Below are 15,479 nucleotides of genomic sequence, written 5' to 3'. Positions count from 1 at the left end.
TTACCTTTCCGGACGAGCCCCCAGGGTGACTCAGAAATATTCTTGTTATTAAAAATGGACCAAGGGGAAAATTTGGCCCCCGGGCCATAGTTTGGACACCCCTGTCCTAAACGTACAGTAAGAGCTCGCAAAAATAAATCAAAGACAATGAGGTGAATTTTCTGGAGCGGTAGAGTCAAAGCCCAGACCTCAGTCATATTGAGAATTTGAGGCTGGGCTGTTCAAGCCTGAAACTTGAGTACAGCCTTAATGATTTTGCACAGTTTGGACACAAACTCAGGCACAGAGCACAAAAATGTCGGATTAAATGGGTCAATTGTGTTTTTTTGCCCCCCAGAATAAAGACACATCTACAGGATCAGACAGGATTTGTGTTGATTTATCTTCTGTGAGCTCAACGTCACATAAAGGTCGGTTGTAAACATTTACTTTCTGATTTTCTCTGCAGGAATACTTGGCTCTATCTTATACTGCACACATATGAAAGGCACTGGGCTGGACGTCTGTGGGCTAGATTGCCAGTAGCACTAACATGAGTGATAAAATTTATGATAAATCTAATTCTTTGTTGGTTTAGAGTGTGCATGTACTATGTCACTCTGATTATAACTGCATGTGCACCGTAGGTTTTTACATGAAATATTAGAACACTATAGGGTTCTTAACTGTTGCATATTAGCCTGTATTTTGAGTAAATGTTTCTATATGATGTCCAGTTTAATGGCATTAAACAGCCAATCACCCATCACTCCTGTCACCCACCCACAGCCCCCTAAATAACTTCGTTTATAAAGGGTTTTGACGGTTTGAACATGAATGTGGATAAAGGAAACCCAAAGATTCTGCAGCTATAACAAGGAGTGGAAAGCAAAGAAAGCATGGGTTAAGCCGGTCACACTGGCGGCTTTACAAAAGCTTTCTGCACTTTGTGCTGTCAGAAGTTCTAGCGAGCAATGGAGGTGAGCGTGACCTGACACAGCGAGGCCACACAGGTAAAAGGAATATCAGTGCCAACAGAGACACCTGAAAATGGCAAAATTCAGCAAGTAAATTACAACATTCAGATGCAGGTTCATCATCCTGCCTCTCATTTTTGGATTTAAAATCATTTTTTGTAAAGCTCAAGGCTGTGATTTATCTCATCACTTATCTTTAGCTTTATTAGAGGGTCTCAAATCTGAACCTGCCTGAGATCAAAAAGGGGGTTACAGTGGAATCCAACATTTCATTTTAAAATGACAGCATTTTTCATGGTTTCATGTTTCGCTGCTCTGGCACCGATCTCCAGACAGAATTTGGCACTGAAAAAGTAGGCAACCCCAGTGCACCACATGCACTATTGCATGTTAGGTATGATATGGCAGCCCAAGAGCCATATCAAGGCCCCCCAAAGCATCCTATCCGGCCCCAAGAAGATCATTCAATTCAGAAAACGAGGAAAGGAAGATTTTGTGGTTTTAAAGGTATCATTGGGCTTTAAATGTCTGCAGCTGTTAATCCATCTTTAAAAAAAAAAAAGTCATATGAAATAGTTTTAGAATGACTCAAAATATTGTTAGGGTTTAGGGTTAGGGTTTCTATTTTTACAGAAATTCCCTTGTCAGCCATTTTTAAAAATATATATATATTTTTGGGCATTTTATGCCTTTATTAACAGAGGAGGATGTGGACAGAATCAGAAACAGGGGTGAGAGAGCTGGGGAGATGTGGGAAAGCACCACATGCTGGATTTGACCCCGGGCTGACCACATACACGGGTCACGCCTTAAACCACTAGGCCACCAGCGCCCCACTTGTCAGCCATTGTTTGTAGCAACATTAAAAAATATTTTTTTAAATGGGTTAAGACTGGGAAAATGTTGCAAAAATGGCCAGATAAAGTGTTGAAAATGGATAAAGAGTGGCAAAAATGGATGATAAGAGTAAAAATGGATTGTGAAGTGGCACAAAAAGAATTTAAAAAAAGAAAAGAAGAAGGGGCTAAAAGTATCAAAACTGGGTTAAAAGTGGCAAAACGGAGCAAAAAAAACGCAATGAAAGGGGTTTAAAAGTGGCAAAAATTGGATAAAAGAATGGCATAAAGGGGATAAACATGCAGGAAAAGTGGTTTAAAAGGGTTACAGAATGGCAAAAAATGGGTTAAAGAGGCAAAAAGTATCAAAATTGGCTTAAAAGTGGCAAAAATGGATCAAAAAGAGGCACAAAGAGGATAAAACATGCAGGAAAAGCTGTTATAAGGGGTTAAAGAATGGTAAACATTGGGTTTAAGAGGCAAAAAGTCTAAAAATGGGTTGTAAAATGGCAAAAAAGAAAGAATTGGCACAAAGGGGATAGAACATGCAGGAAAATGTGAGGGTTCTCACTCCTACTGCTCACAGAGGCAGGTGAAGGAATCAACTCAGTGCAGAGTCAGGTGTGTTACAATCAGTGCACTGCCAGGTGTGTGTGTGGCTGATTGCCACTGATTGAGGCCAGGTGTGGCAAACATATATATACTCTCAGGCTGCAGCACTCTGTGCTGACTCATTGTTTCACCATCAGAGGTAGTGAGAGCATCTCTCTGCATTTTCTTGGCTTCCATGAATGTTAGTGAACCAAAGCACTCCTTTAGACTCCTTGTGTTTTCCCCTGATTCAAATATCTGAAGGTTGATGCTGGATTTCTTTGTCCAGTCTTTTGGTTTTCTTGTAACACCAGTCTGGTGGCATTAATTTTCCTAAGATTGTCTCTCAGCCTCCCCAAGAATTTTAGTTTCATTTTCCACTGCTTGGCAGCCGTGGTTTGGTTGCTCATTTTTTGAGTATTATTTAAAACAGGAGCTTTAGGCTTTAGGTTTGGGATTCTCCCATTTTGTGTCAGTTCATTCCCCTCTTTCAATAATCGTTCGCGATTTTAGTGGTTATCCCTTTGGGGGTAACTTTAAGACACCCAGGTCTGCGTTTGCATCCCACCTTTACCCACTCTGACAGAAAAGTGTTTATAAGGGGTTAAAGCAAGGCAAAAATTGGGTTAAAGAGGCAAAAAGTATCAAAAATGGGTTAAATGTGGCAAAAATAGAGCAAAAATAGCCTGACAAAGTAGCGAAAAGCAGTTAAAGAGTGGCATACAGGGGCAGTAATTGGCAGGAAAGCAGCAAAAAGGGTTTAAGAGTGATAAAATGGGCATGAAGTGGCAAAAATGATCAAAAAAGGGTTAAAAGTGGCAAAATGGTGCAAAAAAGTAAGAAAAGGGGTTGAAAAGTTCAAAAACAGAAGAGTTGCACAAAGGGGATAAAACATGCAGAAAAAGTGGTTATAAGGGGTTAAAGCATGACAAAAAAATGGGTTATGAGGCAAAAAGTATGAAAAATGGGTTAAATGTGGCAAAAAATATAGCAAAAATAGCCTGGCAAAGTAGTGAACAGCAGTAAAGAGTGGCACACAGGGGCAATAATTGGCAGGAAATGAAGTCGTGAAAAGAGTTAAAAAAGTTTAACATTGGTGTTAAACTACAATTAAGGAGGGCCCATTTGTGATTTAGCCAGAGGATCATAAATGTGGCTATCTTGTCTTTATCAGTGTGCCTCACTGCAGTGCTGCCCTCCCATAAACAATGCCCACACATCAGCCACCCTAACACCACTGCAGAATGCTTTCCACTGCCCTGCTGTGCAACTTTGACGACTTTCCGAAGTCACCATAGAAACTGGAGTTTACATGTCGTGAAAACAGATAAGAAAGTAGGTTCAGACACCGAATACGATCATTAAAATCAACTGTGTGTGTTTCATTCAATTGTTACAGCAGCATGTGTGCCAGCTGGAAGAAGCAGAAGGGTTGTAAATGCTAAAAATTTGTGATTTATCCTTTGTAAAAGAACAGCTGAATATTCATGCAAATACGTGAGTCATTATCGAGGGAAATATTTGTATTTTAAGCTCTTAATGGGGGTCAATATTTAGTTTTTGTGACTTTTCTCAAAATGTCCTCATGAGTGAAATTCTGAGATTTAAATGAGTCAGCTGGGATGTTCAACGACTTTATATTCATGGCAGTTGTTTCAGTTATATTTTTAGGCAAAATTAGCAAAATGCAAGAAAAATGCAAGACATTAGCATCGATCGAGATTGTAAGAGAGTGGCGTGCCTGTAGGGAGGTGTCATTTAACTCTCCTCACTTCATTTAGCATGTTTAAGAAAAGCAAAAGGAATCAAGGAGAGGGGGAACATAAAGTGGTGGGATGAGTTGGGAGAAAAGGATTAAGAGAAGGTTTACAGGGGTCGAGGGAAGCGGGACGAGTTAACGGAGGGATGATCGCAGGTGAAACGAGGAGGATGGAGGGGGAACGGTTGCCGCGGAGCGATGGATGGCACTAGAACAAAGGGGAACACATCAATCGTTCCTCCTTCAAAGGGAATTCATCTCATGGGAGCACAAACAAGCTCTGGCACTTTCCTGCACGAGAGAGGGGAAAAAAACCAACACTGAATGCTTAATATCCAAAAAAGCATGCAAATATTAACACAGATGGTGCGGAAAAAACAAGCCTATCAGGGTCCCTTCAGAGCCGACCCCAAAACACACAAACGCCTCTTTAAAGATGGCGCTGTTTGTGTCCAATCACAAGCAGATAAATCTAATTTGACAGCTTGTTATTTGTTAGCTTACTTCAGTCTGTTTCCAAGATTGCAAACAATATATTTCATTATTTTTCATGCTTGAAGTGTTGTTTATTATTCAGTCAAAGCATTTAGAGTTTAAAAGTTTAAAGTTGATTCGGTGCATCGGCACGTTTCGCTCCCAGAATGACAAACATTATCCACTTCCTTTATGGCAGAAAGAACCTTGCAGGAAAATATTTACTTCTTCCTCAAGTCGCTGTTATATTCAAATAAATCTGATGGTTAGTTCTGCAGGCTGATTTTCTCCGGAGTCTCTTGTGCAGCTGCAATGAAGACCGGAGCAGGGCTTACAAATTCCAGTAATAAAGGATGCCTCAGTTAATAAGAAGCCAATTCAGTTTAAAAAATGTACGATTTGTTCTGACGGAGGCCTTGGTGGAAGAAAAGGAACATTAACAGAACCTTCAGCCTCTGTGGTGTGATGGCCATACTTTGGGTTCACAAGTTCTTCTAAAAATCAATAAAACTGCTTGGAAACGGCACTGATTTTTCGCTTAACATTGCTGGGAAATAACAACCTTGAAAAACCTGCAAAAACATTTATGAATGTACAGTTTTAACCGAGAAACAGCAGAGAAATGAGGTTTAATGGCCACCAAGCAAACCTCATAAAAACTGAGGAACCTGAAAGACTCCAAAGCACCAACACGAATTTTGATCGTTACTTTAAGGTTGGAATTTTTGCTTTTATTTTGAAAGGACAGCTGACTACTACAACATAATAATAATAGTAGAATTTATGAGATTGTTGTCCATTTAAGTTTAAATGTTTGGCTTGAAATGTCAGAAAAATTTGCAATGAGATTTTCATGGATGTTTTGAGGAATTTGACTGGACTTGGGTGAATTTTCTGGTATTTTTTCAAGTATTTTCGATGAAACTTTGGGAATATAGTTGCAGATTTTGGAGAGTTTCATTGGAAGTTTTGGGGAAGATTTGCCCAGAATTTTTTGGGCATTTTCATGGGAATTTGGGAAATCTATTTTTTTCTTTGGTTGGGAAATGGGGGCTACCCTTTGAATGTAGAACTTTAAAATAAATTAAAAGGGATTTGTTTGAATGTTGGGTGGGATTTGATACGAGATTTTTAAGTATTTTCATGGAAGTTATATGTAGTGTCTGGGAATTTGATTTGGAATTTTTGTGGGGGGAGGGGGTTCTCTGAAATTTTCAAGAATTCCATGGGATGTTTGGGGGATTTGCTCTGAAATTTTAAGGTATTTTCAGGGGTGCGGAGGCTCAGGGCAATTTTCTGCAATTTTCATAGAATTTTGTATTTTTAATTTTTGGGGGACTTTGATTAAAAAAAGGGGGGGGGGGGTTTGCTAGAAAATTTTAAGGAATTGACATGGAATTTTGAATGTTTTGGGGGACGTGCTTTGAAATGTTTCTGTAATTTCCTAGAAATTCCTAGAAATTAGAAATACTCTTTTTCTTTAGTTGGGAAATGGGGGGTTCCCTTTGAATATAGAGTTTTAAATTGAAGGGGATTTGTTTGGATGTTTGGTGGGATTTGATGGGAGATTTTTAATTTGCATGAAGATTTTAAGGAATTGACAGGGAATTTTATTTTGGAATCTTTAGACTTTATGGTCAAGTTCCTAAAAGTAGAGCCATATTCAGACAAAAAAGTTTAAAATCTCACAGATCTGTTTCCACCAAGCAGCCAAATTTGGTTCAGTACAGTTTGTCACCATAAAACATGATATTATTTTGTGTTTCCACAGCCAATGTCTGTCCGGTCGCTCACTGCAAAGGTAAGTCCATCTCTTTTTAGAGACCTGGATTTTTTGGCTCTTTTGGCTCTACATTTGGTACCAGTTTGACTTTTTAAATGTGGATTAAATAACTACAAAAATGGAAAAAAGGAAACTGGCTCTCCGACAGATAACAGTCCTGTGGTTGATATAGAAGAGCCATTTCAAAGAACAGGCTCGTTATTGAAGGGTTCAGTTCCATCTCCATAACAGAAGGATTGAGTTGTTTAAATACATGAATAATCTGATCAGTTATTTGATTAATAATTGAAAAAATAGATCATGAAAAGTGACTTGTTTCTGTTTCTAAAACCAAATCAAATCATGAAAAAAAAAAAAATTCTCTCCTTTTTGTTTCTCAAAGGAAATCAAATAGAAAAGCACATGATTATCGGGATACTTTTCTAAACACAACACCTGCAGACATGCAAATGAATAATGAAATGCAGTCTTAGATCCCAACATAAATATCAATAAACAACAAAAAAAAATCAGTTCTTGTTTATTTGATTTCATTTCAGAAACAAAAATGAGGGGAAAATGTTTTTTTATGATTTGATTTGGTTTTGGAAACAAATGAATAAAAAACAAGCCATCTGTCATTTATGTCTCATTCAGTGACCAAATATCAACTGATCAAATGATACACAGATTCGTTTTCCCAGTTTTATTTTTGTTTGTTTGTTTTTTCATTTTTGAAGCGAATAAAAAAACTGAAAATTTTTCAGTTTCTTCTGTTTCAATCACAGAAAATAAAAAACAAAAAAATGGGTTTTCGTTTTGGTTGTTCGTACACATAATAATAAATAAAACACTTTACTAGATCACTCGTAAGTTGAAAATCTGACCCGTGCTTGGCACATATATAAATACAGCAGCTAATTTGTATTTCTTCTAGTAAGAAATAGTCCATTAATTAACCAGTAAATCTACCATTAAGATTATTTATGATACGTTGTATATGTCAGCTATGCCTTTTACTATACTGTCAAACACTTTAGATGGATATGTAGGCTTTTGTTTTGACATGAGGCAGGGCTCGACAGTTCACTCACATTTGCGCCTAAAAATAGGTGTGTGTGATTTGTAAAAAATATTTAGGGGCACATGTGCACATAAAAAATCAGCCGACGGAGAGATCCACCCAGGGGCCCTCACTTTGAGCATTTCTTTTTTCTCTGTCTTTCTGTACATCAGACTGGTTTGTGTATGACCAAAATCATTAAAGTATGTATATACAATGCTGTCTAAACATAAAGTTTACCTGGTCTTCACACCTTAGTAAATTAACCCTCAAGATATCCTTTTTTTTTTTTTTTTGGAGATCGGTGCCATCTGTGATCAATTGTGTGCGAGCAGTATCGTCTCTCTCTCTCGCTTTCTCTCTATATATATTTAAACGTTCATTATTCTTAATCCGTGTTTTATTACTGCCGGATGCGCTCGACGGAGGAGCGTGTGTAAGAGAAGAGAGCAGAGGAAGTCCGCTGGTGCTGCGTCTCTTCAGTTTGTTCATTCATTGAGCTGTGCTGTCATGTTTAATCTGAAGCTTCCCATTTCCTTGTTTTAACTTTTTCTCCAGCCACATCCTGCCAATGCTCTCTCACACACAGAGCTTATGACAATTACACTGATGTGTGTCATCAATGAGCATAACACACATGGATCACACATGGAGATAACGTCATATCTAGTGAAAGCTGTCCAAACGTGGGTGTTTTATTTGATCTTTAATGCACTCATGATCAGAAATATTGTCAAAAGAGCAGAAATATAAAACCAAAGCTCCAAAATGAGGCAGGGTGAAACGATGTGTCTGGAGAGCTGCAGGTGTGAGGCAGGGCTGGTTTTAGTCATTTGGAGGCCCAGGGCAAAGACCAACATGAGGCCCCTCTCCCTTTTACTAAATAATTAATAATGAGTGGAAAAAAATTAGAAAGCATCTCTTTTATGTTAATAAAGCTACAAAACTACAGTAAATGCCCCAATGGAAGATATAAATACCCAAATAGCATTTTCTTTGAAAAGTGTCTCAGAGCTCAAACTCAGCACATTCTAATATCTTAAAAAATCTTTAGGCCAGGTGGAACTTTCATAACGCTGGTGTTGGGCCAAAGATTGGTATCTCCAAAATGATCACTTTTCAGGGAATGAGTGGTTTATAATTTATAAAAATGATATAAATATGATTTATAAAAACAAATTAAAATCATGAAAAATTGAGATACAAGGTTTCAGCCTGATGTCAGTGATAAATCAAATAAATATATGCTCATTATCAGTGACATATTGGTTCTTCTGACTCTATACAGACATTGTATCCCACCCACACCTCATACCAGAGTCTACTTAGAGTCGGCCTCATGACCATTTTAAGCACAGGGACAGAAGTGTACTTATGTTAATTATTATTATTCAGAGGACCTGGAGAATGTTTAAGGATAGATGGAGCTCTTGTACCCACGACTACTGTCAGATAGCCTAAAAATAAGTAACATTAAAGACATAATTAAATTGCAATACTTTTTCAAAACTTGATGATTTTACCTTTCTGTACATTTTGTCTACAAATGTATTAAATAATTTTGTTTTTAAATGGGTATTTGCATCACGTTTATCATGGAAACATTATTTGAACAATTTTCATTGTGCCCCTAAATTTCTTTATGTGCTCCTAACTTTTTTCAACTTAAGAGCACATGTGCTCCTTGGGAAAAAAAAAAAAAGTTAGCATCAATCACATGTTTTCCTGTTCTTCAAGTCTTTCTTTGAAACAAGAAAACTAAAACTTCTTTTCCTTTTTTTTTCAGTTTTTCGTTTTCAAGTTTTGAGATTGAAAAGTAAAAAAGCGGAAAATGGCTAATTTTTCCATATTTCTAGAAAGTTTTTTTAAAAATTGGAATACAGCTCAGTTTTTTCTTTTCTTTTCTTTTTTAAACAGTTTTTCCTGATTTTTGAGGCTTGTTTCAACCATGAAATGGAACTTCCTGAAAGTACACTGGCCTAAACGACAAATCATCAAGGTTTTCAACTTGATAGTATATCAGTGTTTCAATTTAAAACTATTTTTTGGACAAAAAAAGGGAGAAAAGCTGTTAAAAAGGCACAGCTAGGTCTCTCAACTTGGTACAAGACTCCTGTCTTCCTTCATTTGTCTAGATGTGTAGTAGGAGGCCAGCAGGACTAAGACAGGTGATGTTGATTGCCTACACACACACACCAGGTTAACAGGCTAACTTTTTTGTGAAGTGAAGAGATCATACCCAAGGTTCCGTCATGATAACCGTAATGATAACCTAACCCTAACCTCAAAATAAAACTTTAAAAATACAGAGTGGTGTGGATCATTTCCTGACCTCCATGGGAGTGGGCCCCTGAAAGTTTTCCCCTCTTTCCCCCCTTATAAGTAGCCTTGTTTAGAGATACATCCTGTTATCAAAATACCTAAAACAGATTGCTGATGTAGACTTTAAACAGGGCCTAAATGACAACCATTACTACAGCAGTATAATTTTTAAGGAGGTTTTTATATTTTAATGCTCAAGGCTTCCAGAAAGTCTTAAGAAAAGGTTAAAATGAGAGTTTCTTGGGACCAGTCGCTTCTCTACCTTCTTATGTATTCAAACTGGAAATGTCACACTGTCTGTTTGCTTTGCTGAAGCTCGAGACAGAAAAAGCCTTTCAATCATTACAGCATACAAAGTGGCTGCTGTATTTAAATGAGCAGTCAAATGTCAGACAAATATAATAGGGATATTAAATTCCAATCTGTTGCTTTTTCACTGCCCACACAGGCTTTAAAAGCAGGATAAGGCAACTCCCACTTCTCCAAGCCTCAGTAAATCTCCCCGCCATCCCTTTAAGTTAAGAAGATTTCCTCTGTAGTGCTGAATCGCACCACTGTACTTTGTACAAAATGCATCCAGCTTTGCAGAATGAAGCACTTCAGGGCCCAAAAAAAAAAAAAAAAAAAAAAAAAGAAATTTCGTAATTATTCTTGGAGGTGAGGACGGGGACAACGTGGGAAAACTTGACAGTCGTCCAACTGGAGATTGGGGCTGGCAGGGGAAATTAAACAGACAGGCGTGACGCTCCGCTCCGACCCTGCTGGGCCCGACTCATAAAAATAAGATTCCTCTAAATGAGTTTGAGGGAGAGAGGAGAAGAGCCTGTGTCTATTTAATGAGTAAGTAAGGATTATCATTTAAATGCATGTCAGTTTTCAATGTGATTACCCTGCAACCTTCCAGCTACCTTGTCTAAATTGGCTAATTAAGTGTGTGCGTGTCATTAGGTGTGTGTACTTTGGCACATAATGAGTGTGTGGCCTCCGACCCAGCGCTGATGTCATCATGCGTGTCTGTATCTGCGTGCTGACCTGCTGCGAAGAGCATGAAGGCGACCGGTGCGTAGAAGCGCCGTCTCGTGCCAATGCACACAGCAACCAGGGCGACCAGGAATGACATCAGCACCAGGGCTCCACCCCCTAGCAACAGGGCTAGCGTAGCAACCTGCCAGTCTGGGAAGAGAGACAAGGGGTGAGGGGAAAGAGGGGAAATGAGAGAATAAAGGAAGATTGACAGAGAAACATTTAGAGAATATTCATGAATAAATGCAAAAGAGCTACGCACATAAGGGGGGAAAAATGAAATTCACAAGACCCTGAGGGTGGCCTGGGAGGAGAATCGGAGCCACAAGAGATGTATTATTTTATTTGACATTTTATATTCACCACCAAGTATGTTGATTGGAAGTAGAATGAGGGGAAAGGTGACGCTGGAAGGAGAGAAATGATAAAAATGAGCAGCTGAGCAGGTAAATAGAAGAAAACAAGGTTAAATACGGGGAGACAAAAGCAAAAGGGACAAAAGAGAGACCTGGGAAAAAGACGGACTTAGACTGAAGAGGCAAGAAAGAGGAGGAAAAAAGGCACAATTTGGATTAACTTCTGTGAAATTAGGGAACCAAAACAGTGGACAAAAGAAGGGAAAACTAGAAGAAAGAATATAGATGGAAAGATAGAAGAGAAGTGGGATGGATAAAAGACAGTAGAAGCAAGCGAATGATGTGGTTGGACCCAAATATTGAAAAACAAGCTTGTAGTATTGTAAGGATGTTCCCTGGCTTCTATTTCCCTATTCATTAAATAACCAACTAGTTAGAAGAGGAGAAAATATTCAGAAAACAGTCATCAAACAGCCTCATATACTCTGTAGAGCATGGCTAACATTAGAAGCTAGCTAAAGTCAGCCATGCTCTCCTGCTTTGGTATGTGGCTTCGTTTCACTTTGGTTGAGTAGTAGTACATGAGTTCAGCCCTCAAGAGCCTACCTAAAAATTCATTTTCATTTTTCTACTTTAAAAAAAAGTCACACCGCGCTGTTCCTACTACACGCTAACCGCTAAGTTCGTATTTACGTCCAGCGTAGTGCTGGCGGGATTTCAAGCCTGTGTTTATACAAACTGAAAGGTAATTAGTTTAACCGACTTGTAAATCTCACACCAGCTAATTTGATAAACAAATTCAACCGTTTAAATGCATTTAACCCTATTGGAATTATGTCCAATACAGCTTAAAATGCAGGTATTGGTATTGGTGAGTCTACGTGTTCATGTACCGATCCGAAACGGTTTGGTTTTACTTTATATTTTGCCTTGTTAGACATGCTAAATGTTAGCACTATAAACTGGAAATCAATTATTTTTCGCTGAGGGAAAACACTGCACACATGAACTAGTATTTTTAGAGCAGAAGAACCAAAGGACCCACTGTAGAAAGAAGAAGAAAGTTTTACTTGATTTCAATTCATCGTTCTTTGAGACAATGTGCTGTTGTTCTCAGTAATTGTTGCTATATACTTTGTCTTATGGTGCTGTGGTTTAAAATGTTCTTGTAATTTTGACAACAAAGGAAATAAAGGAAACCTCAATGACGTTCTGAGAATGAAGGTTTGAAATTTGATGGACTTTTGATATACCAGGTGAAAATTACTAATATTTTAACATGCACTGTTTTCATCGAAGTCAAAACTTTGCACGACAAAACATTAGTCCTTTGCATCTTATTGAATTGCATAAATGACTTCTGTTGTCCAGTTTCTTCCTTGGATCTGCCTGTGATAAGAAGTCCCCTGAATCATCTCTGGTCCTTTCTGAGAGCACTAACCTCCAGCTGTAGAGGTCTAAGCCAAGAGACTCCTTTTGTAATTGGTCAATAACGGTCGACCTGTATCTCTGAATGCTAAACTACTGGGGTACATGTCCTTGAACCTGCTAATGGGGCACCCAGCCAGTGCATTTCCTGCATCCTGCACAGGCAAATTGCACTGGAGATATCGCCAAATCAGTTTTTTTGAGAGATTACTATCCAACTTTACAACCCCATCATAAATGCTGGTAATATTACAACACCCCTTACAGTCAACCTAGTGGAAATGATGATCAGTCCACAAGTTTCAAGAGTTTTCCAGTCCTTAAGCCAGGTGGTGAAGGTCAGCAAGGACTGGCGTTAAGGACCAGCTCTAGTCAAGGTGGCAAAACTTGATTATAATTTCTGAAAAAGTCCATGGTTGTATAATAGACACTCCTGAGTGGCTGCTGAGTCATGGTACACCTTTACTATATTGCGTTATTGACACTGGTGCATATCCTGGTTAATGCTCAGGATCAGAACATTTTTAATATTTTACAATATTACTCATGGTATCATTTCAAAGGTGACCTTTTTGGCTTTCATTCAAGCTCAATTGTGAATCTTTCTGACAAAAATTGAGGTAACTAGCTCTTCGAACAGCCAATAACACTGCATTTTGCCTAAATTACATCATTTAGTTTGGCTCTGTTGCACCTAAGAACATTAGAGACACCAAACTCAGAAAATGTAAAACTAACAGGACTCTAAGGATTCAGGAAATGCATAATATGCCCATACTATTTTAATGTGAGATGGCATTGTGAGCAATATACTAGAAAAAAATGAAAGGTGGAATCTCAGCTCTTAGTTCAAGTAGTTTCAAATAACTTGTAAGTGGTGCAAATGCAATGCTGTATATTTGGTGGCGGCTGTAAAAAGAGGGCCACACCTTCTTAGAATCTGACATTACAGTCATAAAAGCCTCCATTTCAGGGGGAGAAGGACAAAAGAAGGTAGAAGAGTACTGACAAAGTTGGAGAAAAAAGGTATAAAATAAAGAATTTAAAGGCAATTGAGTCAAGGAAGCAAGGACAGAAAGAAAAAGGGATATAAAGAAAGGTATGAAGTTAGAAAGGAGGCAAGGATATAGGAAGAAAAGGTGATAAAGTTGGATATATAGAGTTTAAAGGACATAAGCTGGAGGTGGAGAGAAATGTAAAGGTGGAGGTGAATAGGACACTGCTGAAAAGGACAAAAACAGTAGATTTGATGGAGTAAAGAATGAAAAGGAAAGGAAAGAATGACCAAAACATGAGCAAGATGGCAGAGGCAATGCTTGTCAAGAGGTAAAGCAGGCAGCAACTTGGGGTTTCAGGCCAAGAGGAAGCACCTAAGGGCTTGCAATTTTGAACTAAAGCACTGGCTAAAAATTAGCAAATTTTGCATTGACAGTAGGAAATCCCCCCTAAGGGGCCTCGTCTAACAGCACTCACTGTTGCTGTCTCACTCTCATTATTTAGAAGATTTTTGCTCTCTTTTTTTACATATATATTTTGAAAATACAACATATTTAGTGTTATTTATGATGAGGTTTTGAAAAAGCAATGTGAGCACTTAACGTTTAAAAACGGTGACTTTTTTGCCACCAGACTATTTATAACTAGCAGAGATGAACGCTGGTTGGAGGGGCCCGCTGTGAATTTTTGCCTTGGGCCCTGATAGAATCTAGAGTGCCACCTCAAGCAAAGGAAATAGAAGAACAAAGGGGACGAGGGTAAAAAACAGAAAGACAAGTTAAAATGAGAGGAAGTGGCGACGACCGTTGGAGGAGGTGACGGCCGATAAAAGGCGAAACAAGCGAGTGGAGAGGCATAATGTTACAAGGACAGAGAGAGGGCAGCATGAAAAAGAAATGTCAAGAAGATGGGAAGATGAGGTGGAGGTGGAGGAGGAGGAGGGTAGAGGGAGAGCGAGAGAGCGAAGGAAGGAAGAGAAGGAGGAGGAGGGGAGGTGAGGAGGCCGTGATGGGGCTGGGGACGGAGCAGTGCTGAGTGAAAGTAATGAAGAGAGAGAGCACTTAGAATACCTGAGCTGACAAAAAGCCTCGGCTAAAAAGCTTTGCTGGCATCTTATCAAATATCTGCCTCGCATTTATATATAGGGAAGCACCGGGCCTGATGCTCTTGGAAGTAGCACACAGATACACAGTGACACACAAAGCTACTCCCAAACTTAGTACCATATATTACGTCAAACTCCAGATCTGGGAGTATTTTGGCTTTCTGCACTTAACATGTGCTCTGAAAGAAGGCAAGGCGGTTTTTAGATTCAGCCGATTCAGATATAAAAAGACACATTTACCTGAAGTAGCAAAAACTGAGGAGAGGAACAAGGGGGACTGGAGAAAAAGGGATATAATTGAGTTCCTGGTGAGTTTTTGCGAGACTGAGCTGTCATTTAAATGCAGGCGCATTTCCAAGAATATGGTCTGTGCGTTTCAGTTCGCTAGTTTGGAGCTCGCATCATCAGAGTAGGAATAGAACATTTTTTTGGGCATACACCAATTCCAAAAAAAGTTTGGATGTTGTGTAATGTAAATGAATACAACAGAATGCATTGATGTTAAAAGTATTATCAACCTTAGACAATATTTTTAATGTTTGAACTGATCATCTTCATTGTTTTTTGGAAATATACCCACATTCTGAATCTGATACCTGCAACGCCTTCCAAAAACATTGGGACAACAGCCTGTTTTCACTGCGTTACATCATCTTCTAACAGCTCTCTGGGGACTGAAGACACTATTTGTTGAAGTATTGAGAGTGGAATTCTCTCCCATTCTGGCTTTATGCAGATCTTCGATTGCTCAACAGTGCAGACTTTCTGTTGTCACACTTTAGGCTTTATAATATGCTTTCTCTTTTCA

General features: G+C 38.7%; 1 protein-coding gene across 1 annotated transcript in view; it reads right to left on the bottom strand.

The window, feature by feature from the left end:
- The window catches only part of LOC121506462 (transmembrane protein 47-like), a 44,171-nt gene that overhangs the window by 1,308 nt on the left and 27,384 nt on the right, over positions 1-15,479 (bottom strand). The window contains exon 2 of the mRNA XM_041782282.1: positions 10,796-10,936. Coding sequence (XP_041638216.1) covers positions 10,796-10,936 — 141 coding nt within the window. The remainder of the gene's footprint in view (positions 1-10,795; positions 10,937-15,479) is intronic.

The sequence above is a fragment of the Cheilinus undulatus genome, linkage group 24 (genome assembly GCF_018320785.1).
Source record: "Cheilinus undulatus linkage group 24, ASM1832078v1, whole genome shotgun sequence".
In the NCBI taxonomy this organism is placed as follows: domain Eukaryota; kingdom Metazoa; phylum Chordata; class Actinopteri; order Labriformes; family Labridae; genus Cheilinus; species Cheilinus undulatus.
This window is presented reverse-complemented; position numbering and strand designations above follow the sequence as displayed.